Genomic DNA, 13,787 nt, shown 5'->3' with positions numbered 1-13,787 from the left:
CCTATGGCCCATAGCTTTTCAGTACTTCAACCAGTGACTCTGCTTTTTCCTAGGATCTCTCTAAGGAGATACATGCCTGTCCCTTTTCTGTGTGACATATAAACATTTATTTAACAAAGAGATACTGATGGATTCCCAAGTGTCAGGCAATGTGCACACACCCAACCCATGTAGTGTGCCCTCCCTTCTCACTCTTACTGCTGTCATCACCCCCTCTGTCTGCATTGTCCCTGGGAACGTGAAGAGCCAAGATTGTTTGTTATCAGGACGTTGGACAGATTTGGAGGCAGGATGTTGCTTAATGAGAGATTATTCAGGGACACTACAGGTGACTCTAAGGATGTCACATTTATCTTTGATGCTTTCATGATTCAAAAAAGGGCTTGGGAGTGTGGTGGGCAGGGAACAGGGTGGATTGAGAGGTGTGTTCCGAAAGACAAGAGGAAATAGGATGAAGCTCTTATATAGCAGAATACTCAGGCGATCAACTTCACAACTGCTGCAGCCCTAGTCTTCTCTTCAAGGATCAGAGAAAAGCACAGAGTCCATTGGTTCCAGGTAGGTGTCTATTTCCTTGAGGGGTCCCCCTGGGAACAGAGGGCTATAGAGACTGGAGGGGCCAGAATCCTCTAGGAGACACATACTTCTTCTCAGTACAACCTCTACTCTTGAAGTCTCCACATTGCTTCTGGGAGTGCCTAGTGGTCCGTGACCTACACTGCTCACCACCCGGAGGGCCACAGTATGCACAAGGAGAGTTAAAATCAGAATTCAAGTCCTTAGTGGGGAAGTGTTAATTAACCTTCTTTTTACTTTTGTGCCCAGAAGTATCAGGTGAAATCCCTTTCCCTGCTGTGAGCGCAGGTATTCACCACTCACCAGAGGCACCATTGGGCCAACGGGTCCATCCTCAGAGACCCAGGCCAGGAGGGCTCCTGCAGGGCCAGGCACGGGAGGGAGGAGAGGGCTCCATCTGAGCCCTCCTATGAACCCTGCTGCCTCAGAAATGTGTCCAGAAGTTTCCACCGTGAAATTGGAAACACTATTTTGGAAAATTTAGGAACAGCCCGATTTTCATACAAGTTAACTGACATCTCTAAGTGTGCAGCTAATTTAAAGGTGTGAAAATTTTTATAACAGATTTTGCTATTCACAACTTTAATAATCATTGCCAACTTCTACCTTCAAAATTTAAGAAACAGTCTCTCAAAATCCGCTAAGATATGTACGGTTAATTTAAAAAATTAACTTTTTATTGAGGAATAGTTTTAGAGTTATTGAAAGGTTGCAACGATAGTACACAGAGTTCCTGTATCCCCTTCACACAGCTTCCGCTAATGTTAACGTGTTGTATGAAACGATGGCACATTCATCAAATCTAAGAAATTAACACTGGCACCATGTGACAACTAACCTACCTACTTTATTCATCTCTCACCAATTTTTGTCCTCACTAATGTCCTTTCCCTGTTCAGAATCCAATCCGGGATACCTCACTGTATTTAATCCTCATGTCTCCTTAGTCTCCTCCTATCCGTCATAGTTTCTGTCTTGTTTTCATGACCTTAACAGTTTCGAAGAGTATTGGTCTCAATGTTGTGGAATGAACCTTAATTTGGAATTGTCTGATATTTTCCTCATATTTAGACTGAGATGATGAGTTTGGGAGAAGAACAGCACAGAAGTGAAATGTCTTCTGATCACATCAGGGAGTACATGATAACGCCATGGCTTATGTGGGGATGTTAACATTGATCATGGTTAGGGAAGTGTCTGCTGGGTTTCTCCGCTGTGAATTCTTGTTCCCTTTCTAAGCTCTTGATTCTTTGGAATCAAGACTCTGAGTCCAGCCTACACTCAAGGTGGGGCAGGAAGGATTAACCTCCTCCTCTTGAGAGGAAAAATATCTACACATGAGTCTGTTTTGGACTTTGTCTTTGAAAACTAAGATTTCAATCAGCTCTATGACAGGCATAGTCCAAGAGTGGGAATGTGAAATGTTGTATCACATGACTGTGTGTGGATGAAGGCCAGCTGCTCCTTGCAGCATCGTTCTCCCTGGGAGGGAGAGACACAACATATTCTGGACCAAAAATGGGTACACGTATTTTGTTTTATGCTCAGTCTCAGAAGATCAGGGATGGAGTATGAAACCATACATATAGTTGTTTTTTTACCTCCTCTTGCCATGAAGCCGACTTTCTGATGTCATTACCACACTGTAGAAGCACAGTCTATTTCACTTGCATCACCAGAGGCTCCTTGAATGTGAATCTGAGGCTCAGGATATCCTTTCTATTCTCTATTTCCTGGGATTCTTTCTGCTGGTCTGAAATCCTTGGGACACATTTTCTGTTGAAAGGAAGGTTGAGGAAGATTAACAGGTAATAATGTAAACTGTTAAGAAATATTATTGAGGTTTCTTCTTGTATTTGTTTGCTAAGGCTGCCATAACAAAATACCACAGACCAGGTGGCTTGAACAACAGAAGTTTAATTCTCACCACTCTGGAACTCCAAGGTCAAGGTGTTGGCAGGTTTGGATCCTCTGAAGGTCTCTCTCCTTGGCTTGCAGATGTCCACCTTCCCACTGTGTCCTCACATGGCGTTTTCTTTGTGTGCACCCATTACTGGCATCTGACTACTTTGTGTGTCCCAATGTTCTCTTTATGAGAATGACAGTCACTGGATTAAGGCCTATTCCAATCGGCTTATTTGAACTTATTCATGTCCTTAAAGGTCCTATCTGCAATGACAATCACTCTCTGAGGTGTAGAGGTTAGGACATATGAATCCGTGAGCAGGCGGACACTATTCAGTCCATAACACTCCTTGAGATCAACAAGATTGAACTTGCTTTGAAACCTAAAGATTCAGGTGGCAAATCATGGTTGTTTCAAGCTTTTATGTTGAGTGTAGATGTGAACTTGTCTATTTTCAGAGCCCTATGATTTTCTTCCCTGGGAAACGTTACGTTAGCGTGTGCAGGGGCTCAATAGTGGTAGAAAGACTGGGGTAGACCACTCAGAAAGTGGAATAAGAATTAAGAGAAAAAATGAACACGGGAGCTCCAGTGATCAGGTATTTTAGTCATTAGGGCCTAGAATGAGTTTATTTCACCCTAAGTGTGATCATCATGGATTTATGTAAAGATTATCAATGTGCAAAATGCTCCACGAGCTTCTTTTTGTCCATAAGAGAAAGTCCAAAATCCCATGGCCTTATCACATGTCCCACCTTACCAATGTCCTCTGCTCTCTCTCTCTCTCTGCTGGTCACCTCCGTGTTCCACAGGATCTGTCCTCACCCAATGATTGACAGGAGTAGGAGGTATGCCCTTATGAGGGTACAAACTCTTCTGGTTTGCGAGGACTGAGCACTTTCCTGAAATGTCGGTCTTTCAGTGCTAAAACTTGCAGTCCTGGGAAACAAGGATTCTTGGTTACTCTGAGCCCAGTGTCCTTGCCATTTGACTGGGATAACTCTGAAACTCAAATTATTGCTCACAATTCCTCAGCAGGATTGACCTCAGTTTTCTGTAGAGATAACACACTTGATAATGTACCTTTTATAAGTTATCTTCCCTTCTGTCCCACCCCTCCCACGCCCCTAACATTGCTTCCCAGAACCATCTCCTAAGAAACTGTTTGCTTTTTGAGTGTGCTTCTGAAGTAGCCAACCTAAGACAGTTATTGTTCCTTGATCTTCCAATAAGAATATGAGGGGCCTTGAAATAAAAGACATGAGTTGAGAGAAAGTTGTTGCATATAAGAGGAGCTGCTGATACAGTTACAATGACACAGCTGCTGTGGGATCGTTGCACAGGTGGTCCTGGACAGTATGGCCTGGGGGGCAGGAGGGGTGAGGATAGAGACCCTATGAAAGTTTTGGAACAAGGGGGTAGTGGCTGGACTTTTATCTACTGTTGGATGAGTCATTTGTGCTGAGGGGAAGCAACTTGCGTGACAGAAATGCTGACAAGTTTAGTATCTCTGATGAAGGGGCAACGGCTGTTGCTTCAGGTGGGGAGCTTCAGAGGAGGGCACAGGGGGTGGCAGCAGATCAGGGAGGTGACAAGAGCTTGGGGCCAGGGTGGTTGCAACAGGCTGGGGAAAGGTGAGAAGAAAGTTCAATGCTGTTCCTTTGTGGAAGAATGAATGTGTGGAGGGAAGCACAAAGGTGACCCTCAGAATAATACAGTGATATTTCTTGTTTGGGGATGTGGGGGTGAGTCAGGCAAGTATCACTCAGGCATCTAGCAGGGGCCCAGCACCATGGCATCCACGTCTGCTGTGGCGGTGTGGTTCACGGTGACGGGGAAGCCCACAGGGACTAGGTCGTACAAAGGATATGAGTAGCTCTATACTGTATACGTTTGAAGGATAGCGCGACATCTATCAAAGACTTCAGTGGAACCCTCCCATAAAGGAGGCATGGAGACCCAGATCCTAACATGTTTCAAGATGTGATTGTCTTCCCAGGTTCTTCCCCAGCTTTGGGTCCAGGAGGAAAGAGATCAGACATGACTGCCACTCTCAGGGCTGCGTCATGGGCATTTAGAGGTCTTCATTGCTCCTCGGTCCCTCTCTCAGCCAGAATGAGCAGCCAAAGAGCAGATGGGCGCTGTGCCCTGGCTGAGAAAGTGGCTGTGACCACTGGGTCCACAAATGGGTGAGTGAACCTTGTGACCTGCTGCCTTGTGACAAGGAGATGTTAGTGTCCCCATCCCAGAGCAGGGATGCCATTCTCACACATCCCTGCCTGACACCCCCACCTCATTACACAGCTCTGGCATTTACAAAGAACTCCACATCCTAGAATTGCTCTCTAACACACCTGGTGTCTAAGTTCCAAGAATGATGTTGTTGGAAAACCAGGTGCTTCTGAATTGGTCGGGTAGTGTTTGATCTAGTCTGTGCACTAACTGGCTGGGTAACCCCAAGCTATTTAACTTTATCACAAATTATTATTAAAATAGAGCTAACGTACAATATTATATTAGTTTCAGGTATATACCATAGTTATTCAACATTAAGCTATTTAACTTCTTACTGTCATCGGGACAGTCCTTTTTCCCATCTGTCATGGGCACTCGGCCATCAGTCTTTTAAGGTTCTGGTCTAATAGGGAGGAGAAGCCTGAGACCTATTTGTGCCTCAGACTCAGGGCTCTCGTTGACTGCAGAGTGCCAGTGGCACAAGGACATGTCTCGAGACCAGCTCAGAGAGCTTTTATTGATGAACCTCTCCTGATCACATCTCTGCTATGTCCCTTTAATTCCACTCATCCTCTAACTGCCACAGTGGCCACGATCTGTAACGAGTGTTTACCGCAGGCTGGAGGAGGGGTGAATTCTGGGGTCCATTGCTTCAGGGGCTCTGTCTTCCTTTTGACCTTTCATGATCTCTAACATCACCGATTTACACCCCTGTACTGTAGAACTGGTTAATCATTTCAGACTTCTGAGAGCCCCATGATGTTTGAAAACTTTGTGTGTATTCCCATATCCAGACTTCATAGCAAATGAATACATTAAAAATTCGGAGCTGCCCGGATAGTTTATACAAGAGGGGAACTACGCCTTCTGTCCTTTATCACAGCGGCTCAACCTGCCCCAGTCAAGAGTGCCTCAGACCTCCTTACGCAAGGAGAGGGAGAGGGGGGCTGCACACGTTCTTTGGCATAACAGTTTTAAAGGACAGAGAAGAGGAAAGTTGTTAGGCTTAGGGAAAGTGCAATTTATACCAGAGGTTTTGGCTAGAACAACGGGAGAAAACGTTGTGCAGTGAACGAGTCTCCACAATTTAGGCTGTGTGCCCAGCAAGTTTACAAATGTTGTGACGGAACATTACTTTTTAAAAACTCCCTTTATCTAAATTGATGTGAAGCCTTCTTGTCTATAACGTATTATTATTCTACTTGTAGTTGTGAGGATTCAATGGGGTAGTCTTGTGAAGGCCTGATGTATAGTAAGCGTTCAATAGTTCCTCTTCCCCACTCCAAGGATTTGGAGGCAGCTCTTGGGCCACATTATGGAACTCACTTTGTGTCTCCTGATCAAGGTCCTGGGAGGGGGGTGGGGATGGCAGAGCCGTCACAGCCATGTCTGTCCACAGGATCGGCTTCGCCATCGCCAGGCGTCTGGCCCAGGACGGGGCCCACGTGGTGGTCAGCAGCCGGAAGCAGCAGAACGTGGACCAGGCTGTGGCAGCACTGCAGGGGGAGGGGCTGAGTGTGACGGGCACCGTGTGTCACGTGGAGAAAGCTGAGGACCGGGAGCGGCTGGTGGCCACGGTGAGGGGTCAAGGGGTGCAAGGACACAGGCAGGAGGACACACAGAACCTTCTCCTCACCGCTCAGCCCTGCAGGAGCAGGGACCGGGATGGGGGTCCAGAAGCCCTAGAACACATCCTGAGACCATGATTGCACACCGTATCCCTGAGCAGACACTGGCTCTCTGGAAAGTGGCCAGTTGATGAGAGGACCCTCACCCCTATACCCCCTCACCACACATCCTGAGAGAACTATGGTTGAGAAGAGGTCTAAAGGAATTTCCCCATCCCAAGTTCCCAGAGGGATTCCTGGAGAAGACCTTCCTCCCCTGAGGCCCTCAGCACTGAGAGCCTGCCCGTGGCCTATCCAGGGCACTTACCTTCACCAAGAGTTTGGTTCTCACAGGAGCCTTGTGACTGACCATTCCTGGTGGAGACACTAATAAGCAAGCTCTGCCTCAGTGGCCGTGCACCTGGGCTCTCTCCTCAGACCGTCTCCACGCTCACCTGGCCCTTCATGTTTCCCGTCCCCCCAGGCCCTGGAGCACAGTGGAGGTGTGGACTTCCTGGTGTGCAATGCTGCTGTCAACCCCCTGGTGGGGAGCACCATGGGGACCAGTGAGCAAGTGTGGGACAAGGTGAGGGGCTGCTGGGAGCTGGCGGGGGGCTGATGTGCTGGCTCTGCATGGGCTCCAGCAGGGCCTGCCCCCACCGAGCCTCTCCTCCCCCCTCCCCATGTTATTGTAAACACGCGCTCTGTGCCCTGATGCTCCTTTCTGGTTTGTGTGTTTTTAAGGTTAGTTCCTCACTCTTTCTGCGTTCTTTTCTCTTCCCATTCCTTTTGCATTTATTCAGCAAATACTTATGAGGGCTTGCTTTGTGCCAGGCACTGCTCCAGGCTGTGGGAGCAGAACTGTGGGAGTAAGTCTCTGCTCTTGGCAGGACTCAAGAGCTATAAGGTCTCTGCTCTCTGTCAACAGTTTATGTTCTTACCTCCATCTACGGGGTCATATGTTGGTGGTGGTGCTTGATTGTGGTGACCCGTACCTGCCGCTAAAATTCTCTGCCTTTCATAGATGAGGGTTTCTCACTGTCCCTCTAATGAACCTGCTGCACCCATCAGGCCTGCACCCACCCATCAGCTGTCTGTGGGCTCGGATGTTCCAACTCGTTATGAGTCCACTTAGCCATCCTCCCAGCTGGTGTTCAAAGGTCCAGGAGAGACTTTGTAAAAGGCTTTGAGGTCCATCTCGGGCTTCATTACTCTCCTATGACTCCTCTTCTGTTCACTCCTGTGTTTTGTTCCCTTACCCTACTGATGGGCAAGATGGATGGATGGAGTCACTTACTTCCTGTCACTGTTAGCGTTCCCTCCCTTCTGCCCCGAGCACTGGGCCAGAGCATTTCCTTCTGCCCTCCCTAGTTCTCCTCGCTGTGCTCGGTGTCCTCAGGACTGCTGTTCTTGCTATGTACCCAGGCTGGGTGCCCTTCCCGCCCACCTCAGGGATGACCTGAAATCTGAGCTTGTTGCAGATGCTGCCAGCAGACTCCAGATTCTCTTTCTTCCTTAATGTCTCTGAAGGAACATTAGCGATTGGGTAGCTGGGATTTCATTGCCGACAGTCTCCCAACCCCCCTGATTCATTTTCCTTGTTAGTGTCTCAGTTTATGGGATCCTGACTCTTTTTTTGTCAGAGCTATTTGAAATCTTCTCTCCTGAAGCTGGGCACACTTGCCGACAGCCAGCCTTACTTTCTCTGCTGCTCACCTATCCTCCAAGGACGTGCTATTCCACATGCAGTTCTGCACCACTAGACAGAAATCATCCTCTAATTACATCTGCCACCATCTTGGAGGTGAAATACACAGTCAAATCAAGTTCAGAATTTACTTAATGCTCTGCTTTTCGCTGAACCCAATTTTTGGGAGGTACCTATGAGGGGAGTTCCTTCTCACTCATCTTATCCTTGGGCCATCTTAGCACCTCTTCAGGGCGACCCCATTCTCCCCAGCAGGATGGGATCTCTCATCTACCGCCCCACCATGTCTCCTCCCTCCCTTCTCCATGATTCCAGCATGCACCTGACTCAGGCTCACGGCCCCTACCCAGGACTTGGTGGCACTGAGCTGGTCTTCCTTCTTTGCTAACATAGGGCACGTCTCCTGAACAAAGGACAGACTCTCCTTTCTCCTTGGCTCACATTTGGCTCCTGAGTCTAGGAGAGGCCTTGTCACCGCCTATCGTCCGCGGAGCCGACACTCATGGAGCTTAGGGTAGGCATCTCATGGGCTAGCGGGCTCTGTCAGAGCAGAGTGATCAGGAAACCCTTAGCCTAACCTCAATTTCTTCTTATTGGGGACCGCATCATGTTCCCCCTTTAGAATCCGAGCCACCTCTAGCATTCCTGGGGGTCATCTCAACACTGGTTCCCTGCCAACAGATGGGCCTCAGCAGAACTCAATTGAAGCACTTCCCTGCCCACATCTAAGGGAATGAGTGGTGTGGGATGAGAGGTGGGGAGAACAGTGGACAGTTACAGACATGTAACTTTAGCGACTCATTCTTTAGAGACACAGAACACAGCTGACCTCACTAAGCACAGCGCCCCACAGGAGGGATCCCTGGTCGACTTTAGTCCTGGCTGGCATTCGGTCCAAGCCCTGAGGTCAGCGTCTGCATCTTTTATTGCCATTTCCTCCATACTTCTCCTCTGTCCCCAGACACACGGGGTAGAGTTGACGGACAGAGGGTCGGGGACCCTGATGTCGGAGCCCAGGTCCAGGTTTTAGTCACAGACAGGATCAGCGTGGGACCTTTGCTCCCAGAATGGCAGTTGTCTGTTGTGTCTCCCTCTTCGTGTTGGCCCCAGGAAACCTCAGAGCCAAGTTTGCAATAACCTGGCGTGTAGGTTGGCCCTGACAGCATGTGTTCTTGTGAACGTAGAATAGAATAATACTCAGTCCTTACCACGTGCTGTGAACCATGGGCACCAACTCACTCTAGTTTTTTCTACAATTATTTTCCCTAGTCTCCATGCTTCACGCATAATGCCTTCTGATTTGCTTTATGCTCTTGCATTCTGAGTATGCCTTACATTCTGTGGGGACAAGGCGAGAGCATCAGCAATAAAAACACAGAGAAACAAAGACAACTCTTCCAGAAATCTCCCTTGCTCTCAGCACCTAGTACTTTCTCTCCTTATGTTCTTCAATCTTTTTCCAGTGTCTTCTGCTTATATAACTATTTCTATTGGTACGGCATTTTTTCTAAACTCTTAAACAAATCCTTCCTTCGCCCCAGTCCCGAACAGTTCACATATACAGGGCTGTGCTCCCAGGCCTGTCCTTAACCTGCCTGCCTATTAAACAATGAGAAGTCAGAAACACCTCTTGCCCAGGTCAGAAGCGGGATTAGTCTGTCTGATCTGCACACTTCTGGTTTTGCTGCACAAATTGTAAGGACTTCAGGTGTCTTATGAAAACAAAGCTGGGCTGACGGTGTCTGTCTCCACCCTCCACCTGCTCTGATTTCAGATCCTGAGTGTCAACGTGAAGGCCCCAGCCCTGCTGCTGAGCCAGCTGCTGCCCCACATGGAGAAGAGAGGGTAGGCTACAGGGCAGGGTGGGGACTGGTGGGAGTTGGGGAGACTGAGCACAACAACTGACTCTGGAGAGTTTGGGGCACAGCCGGAGAGGGTGTGGACAGCACAGGTCTTTCTGAAATCTCTACGTCCCTCCTCCCTCTGCCCCGCCTCACCCCACATTCAGCTATAGTTTCTGATTCTAGTGGCTGCGGGTGAGGTTCCAGGGGCCCAGGCACGTTCTCCTTGGCCTTGAAATTACCAGGCTTAGGAAGAGGCTGTGCTTTAGCTCCCTGACCTCGTGGGCTGTTCATCCACACCCTCACCTACTTTGGTTTTGTCAGAGCTGGACAATCCCTTTTCACCAACTTACAACCTATGACAGGGTTTGCCCCATTTCTGCCCATAGGGAGGGAGAAGCCACCCCAGGCCCTCCTCATTCGTTGCTTCTTGGTCTCTAGGGAATCTGCCTCTGGTCCAGATCCTGCATATCTGACCACCCTTTACACATGTTCCCAGGGGTCTCATGACAGGAACTTGGGCCACCACCTCCCTTGGGACACATCTGCTCCTCTGACCCCTTCACACAGGCATACCCTGTAGGAAGTCGCTGAGGACTGTCTGGAGAGAAGAGAAAGTTGCGATCGTTTCCTGTCTCCTCCTGCCCCATCTGCTCTCAGAGGTGGCCTGTTGATAAACATTCCCCTCTGGTCATGTTGCCTCTTCACCAAGCCCACTCAGCTCCTTTCCCCACACCTGGCTTGGCTGTTGTTCCCCTATGGAGAAGCAGAAGAATACAGTGGTTCTGAGCTTGGACATGGGGTCAGAGAGATAGGGTTCGAATTCCAGCTCTGCCACTCACTGGCTGGGTTACTAAACCTCTCTGAGTCTCGGTGTCTTTAGCTGTGAAATGGGAATAACAGTAGGACTGTGTGAGGATTGCATTACTCAGCGACTGCTTTATAGCCGTTCAATCAATGCTGACTCATGAGCTTCCTCTTTCCTTGTGTGTTGTCTGTGTCCTCTCAGGAGGGGTGCTGTCATCCTGGTCTCTTCCATTTCAGCTTATTTACCAGAAGTGGTGAGTGCTTGCTCCGTGTGTCCTGGTTGGGAAAGGGTGTGGTGGTTCTCCAAGCCTGGGGCAGACCCCCCCTTACTCCTGTTGTCCTGGGTTGAACTTGTGCCCATGTGGGTGTGGGTCACTCACACCAGCTTCTGTTCTCAGACCAGGGTGAGGAGTGTGTCTGAGCTCTAGGCTGGGCCAGGTGTGATCCCCTGTAGGTGAGAAATCCAACTGACACTTCCTTTCACCCCCATCACCTCCTAATCACTCTTAATCCCCTGCCAGGAGCTGGGTGCCTACAATGTCAGTAAGACAGCCCTGCTGGGCCTCACCCGGACGCTGGCGTTGGAGCTGGCCCCCAGGGGCATCCGGGTGAACTGCCTGGTTCCAGGATTAATCGAGACTGAATTCAGCAAAGTGGTGAGCACTGGGCATGTCCCCTGTTCCCTAGGCTGGCTGTGTGGAGACACTGTCCGAGGACTGAGGGGGAAAGGAGACACATTCTTACAGCTGAGGTCCTCACCATCCTCTGAACTCAGCCGTGACCCAGTCCATCAACACTGAGAAGGGCAAAGCTGTCATGCGTGTTTTGTCAGGTCACTACCTCGGGGGCCCTCTCATTTCCTTGTTTAGCAGCACTGACTCTTTCACCTCTTCTTTTTGATCAGTTGCATGAGAATAAGGCTTTCTGGAACAACTTCAAAGAAAACCATCAGCTGCAGAGGCAAGTGGCGTTTGGTGCTTTGGTGGTCTGTGTACAGCTGTGGAAGGTCGGCTGAGTCTGACCCAAGAGCAGACCCTTTCTGTGTATCGGCCATTCCTTTTTCTGAATTCTGGGTTCCACACAGGCCTGGAGGGTGCTGGTAGTCCTGCCGTATCCACCCTGCCCCTCCCTGGAGCCCAGTCCCACCGGAGAGGCCTGTTAGTCCCAGCGCACAGAACCCGAATGTGAGATCGCTGACGCTATGTTCTGTGCTCCTTCCTTCCAGGATGGGGCAGCCTGAGGACTGTGCAGGCCTCGTGTCCTTCCTGTGCTCTCCAGATGCCAGCTACATCACCGGCGAGAATATCGTGGTGGCTGGATTCTCCCCTCGGCTCTGACGGGGCTCGGGGGCTACAGAGCTGTGGGTCTGGGCCTCAGAGCCTGAGGGTGGGTGGGTGAGGGGATCATTGCGGTCTGGGGACAGAATCCAAAGCTCTTCCAGTCTAGCAATTGGAGGTTCGCTTATGCCAGGTTTGAGGAAGAACCTCCAATAGTCTCATCCTTGGGACCCTAAGTGTGACTTTAATAGTTTTGGCTGCTCTGATCCAACCAGCATAGATGTTCTCAGTTTTGGGCTGTGGAGCTGGAGGAGATCATAGGGCTGGAGCTTTGGCGGAACCGTAAAGGGCAAGACTAGAGGCTAGGCCCCTGAAGGCTCCTTCTCTCTGTCCTCTGTGCTTTAAATGTTTTTTTTTTTTTTTTTCCCTCTAAGATAAACTACAATTTATTCTCAAGTCTGTGAAGTCCTGGTAAAGGTAGAGCCAAAGGCCACAAGGCTGGGGACAGGTCTCTCCCACCTCCTGCCTTCTGTTGCTGCCCTGAGCCTGTCCAGACCCACGTGGTGGAGTGAGTGTTCACAGCAGGCTCTGCTCTATTCTCTGAGATGGGGCTGGTGGAGGCTGAGCAAGGCAGGAGGGAGTGACGGTGGGGATTCTGGGGTTTCCCCCGGGGTTCTCTGGATTAGTGGTTCTTAATGTTTTCTGGGCCACACAGGCCTCTGAGCACTTGAAGAGTAAAGTCACACCAAGTCTTGTAATTCCAGATTGAGAACATCTAATTTAGACAGAAACGAGTTGTCGGTACTGAAGTCCTCTTGGGGTTGGCTCCTCTTGGTGAAGGCCTTTCTATTGTCCCGAGTCATATTCAGAGGCACCACCCTTCTGTGTGGACATGTCTGCAGCTCAGCAGAGTGGAGGAGAAACAGCGGCGTTCCAGTCACCCAGGGCCCTGAGGACACCTCTCTCTTCTCCATTTCTTACCCTGAATTGGTGTCATGGGAGGGTCCGAGGCAAGGCTCTCAGCCTGATCACTGCCTTCACCTCACTGAAGCCTCTCACCTGTACCCCCTCTCTAGACCTCCCAGCGTGGGTCCTTGTCATGAGAATCGTTCAATTACCAAAGCATTTGTTGCTCCCTATTGCAAACCATGTTTTCACTCGGGAGCCCTGGAGAACACAAATATAAATAAGACATAACTTTCCTCAAGTTCCTTCATTGTGGTGGGAAAACAGCAGATAAAACACTCAATAAAAAGGCACAACGTGTTCGTTCAGTAAATTCATTGGTACCAGTCTATGTCAGACTCTAGGACCTTAGGGTGTAATGGTGAACAAAACAAAGACCACTGCCCCACAGAGCTTACATTTTAGTGAGGGAGACATGCAGTAAACAATAAATATATCAAAACATAAATCCTACAGTGTGTCCTTCCTTTCATCCATCTGTCCACCCAACATTTGTTGTAGCTGTGACTCCACAACATTGCTATGAAGTTTCTCAGTTGATGCAATCGTAAAAGAGACTCAGAGTATGTGACTATTTATCAATAAGGAAAGTCAGGGAAGAAAGGGTTCCGTGGCTGGTGGTGGTTTAAGCAGCAGCCAAAACTTTATTGACAGAGAGGCTTATTGGTTGCTTTTGGCTTTCTCTCCACTTATACTATAGATCAAAGCCATTGATACAGCAGTTGCAGCTTTTACAACACTGAGGAGGCGGACAGAGGGGTATAGAATATGTCCTTCGGTCCAGCTTTCCACTAGCTTCAGGGTGAGGACCAAATTCCTTTGTGTGGGGCACAACCCCTGGGATCCGGATCTCTGCCACCTTTGT

General features: G+C 49.2%; 1 protein-coding gene across 3 annotated transcripts; it reads left to right on the top strand.

The window, feature by feature from the left end:
• The first annotated feature begins 348 nt into the window (after positions 1-348).
• On the top strand, positions 349-13,239 carry LOC141570609 (dehydrogenase/reductase SDR family member 2, mitochondrial-like). 3 transcript variants are annotated; one of them, XR_016020801.1, is made up of 11 exons: positions 364-558; positions 4,481-4,670; positions 6,116-6,293; positions 6,808-6,909; positions 9,806-9,876; positions 10,882-10,933; positions 11,201-11,335; positions 11,584-11,639; positions 11,905-12,039; positions 12,391-12,524; positions 12,721-13,239. XR_016020801.1 is itself a non-coding variant. In XM_088796974.1 (10 exons), the coding sequence occupies exons 2-9, from the start codon at positions 4,522-4,524 to the stop codon at positions 12,014-12,016; spliced, it is 855 nt and encodes a 284-aa protein (XP_088653100.1). In that variant the 5' UTR covers positions 349-558; positions 4,463-4,521; the 3' UTR covers positions 12,017-12,039; positions 12,391-13,239. The 3 variants fall into 3 exon arrangements, 2 of the variants coding, with proteins under 2 accessions (XP_088653100.1, XP_088653099.1); XM_088796974.1 differs by having other exon boundaries at positions 349-558; positions 4,463-4,670; positions 12,391-13,239; XM_088796973.1 differs by having other exon boundaries at positions 363-558; positions 12,391-13,239.
• Positions 13,240-13,787: the final 548 nt, after the last annotated feature.

The sequence above is a fragment of the Rhinolophus sinicus genome, chromosome 3 (genome assembly GCF_057876585.1).
Source record: "Rhinolophus sinicus isolate RSI-liver-muscle chromosome 3, RSI-T2T, whole genome shotgun sequence".
NCBI lineage: Eukaryota > Metazoa > Chordata > Mammalia > Chiroptera > Rhinolophidae > Rhinolophus > Rhinolophus sinicus.
The sequence above is the reverse complement of the archived record's forward strand: the minus strand, read 5'-3'. Positions and strand labels throughout refer to the sequence as shown.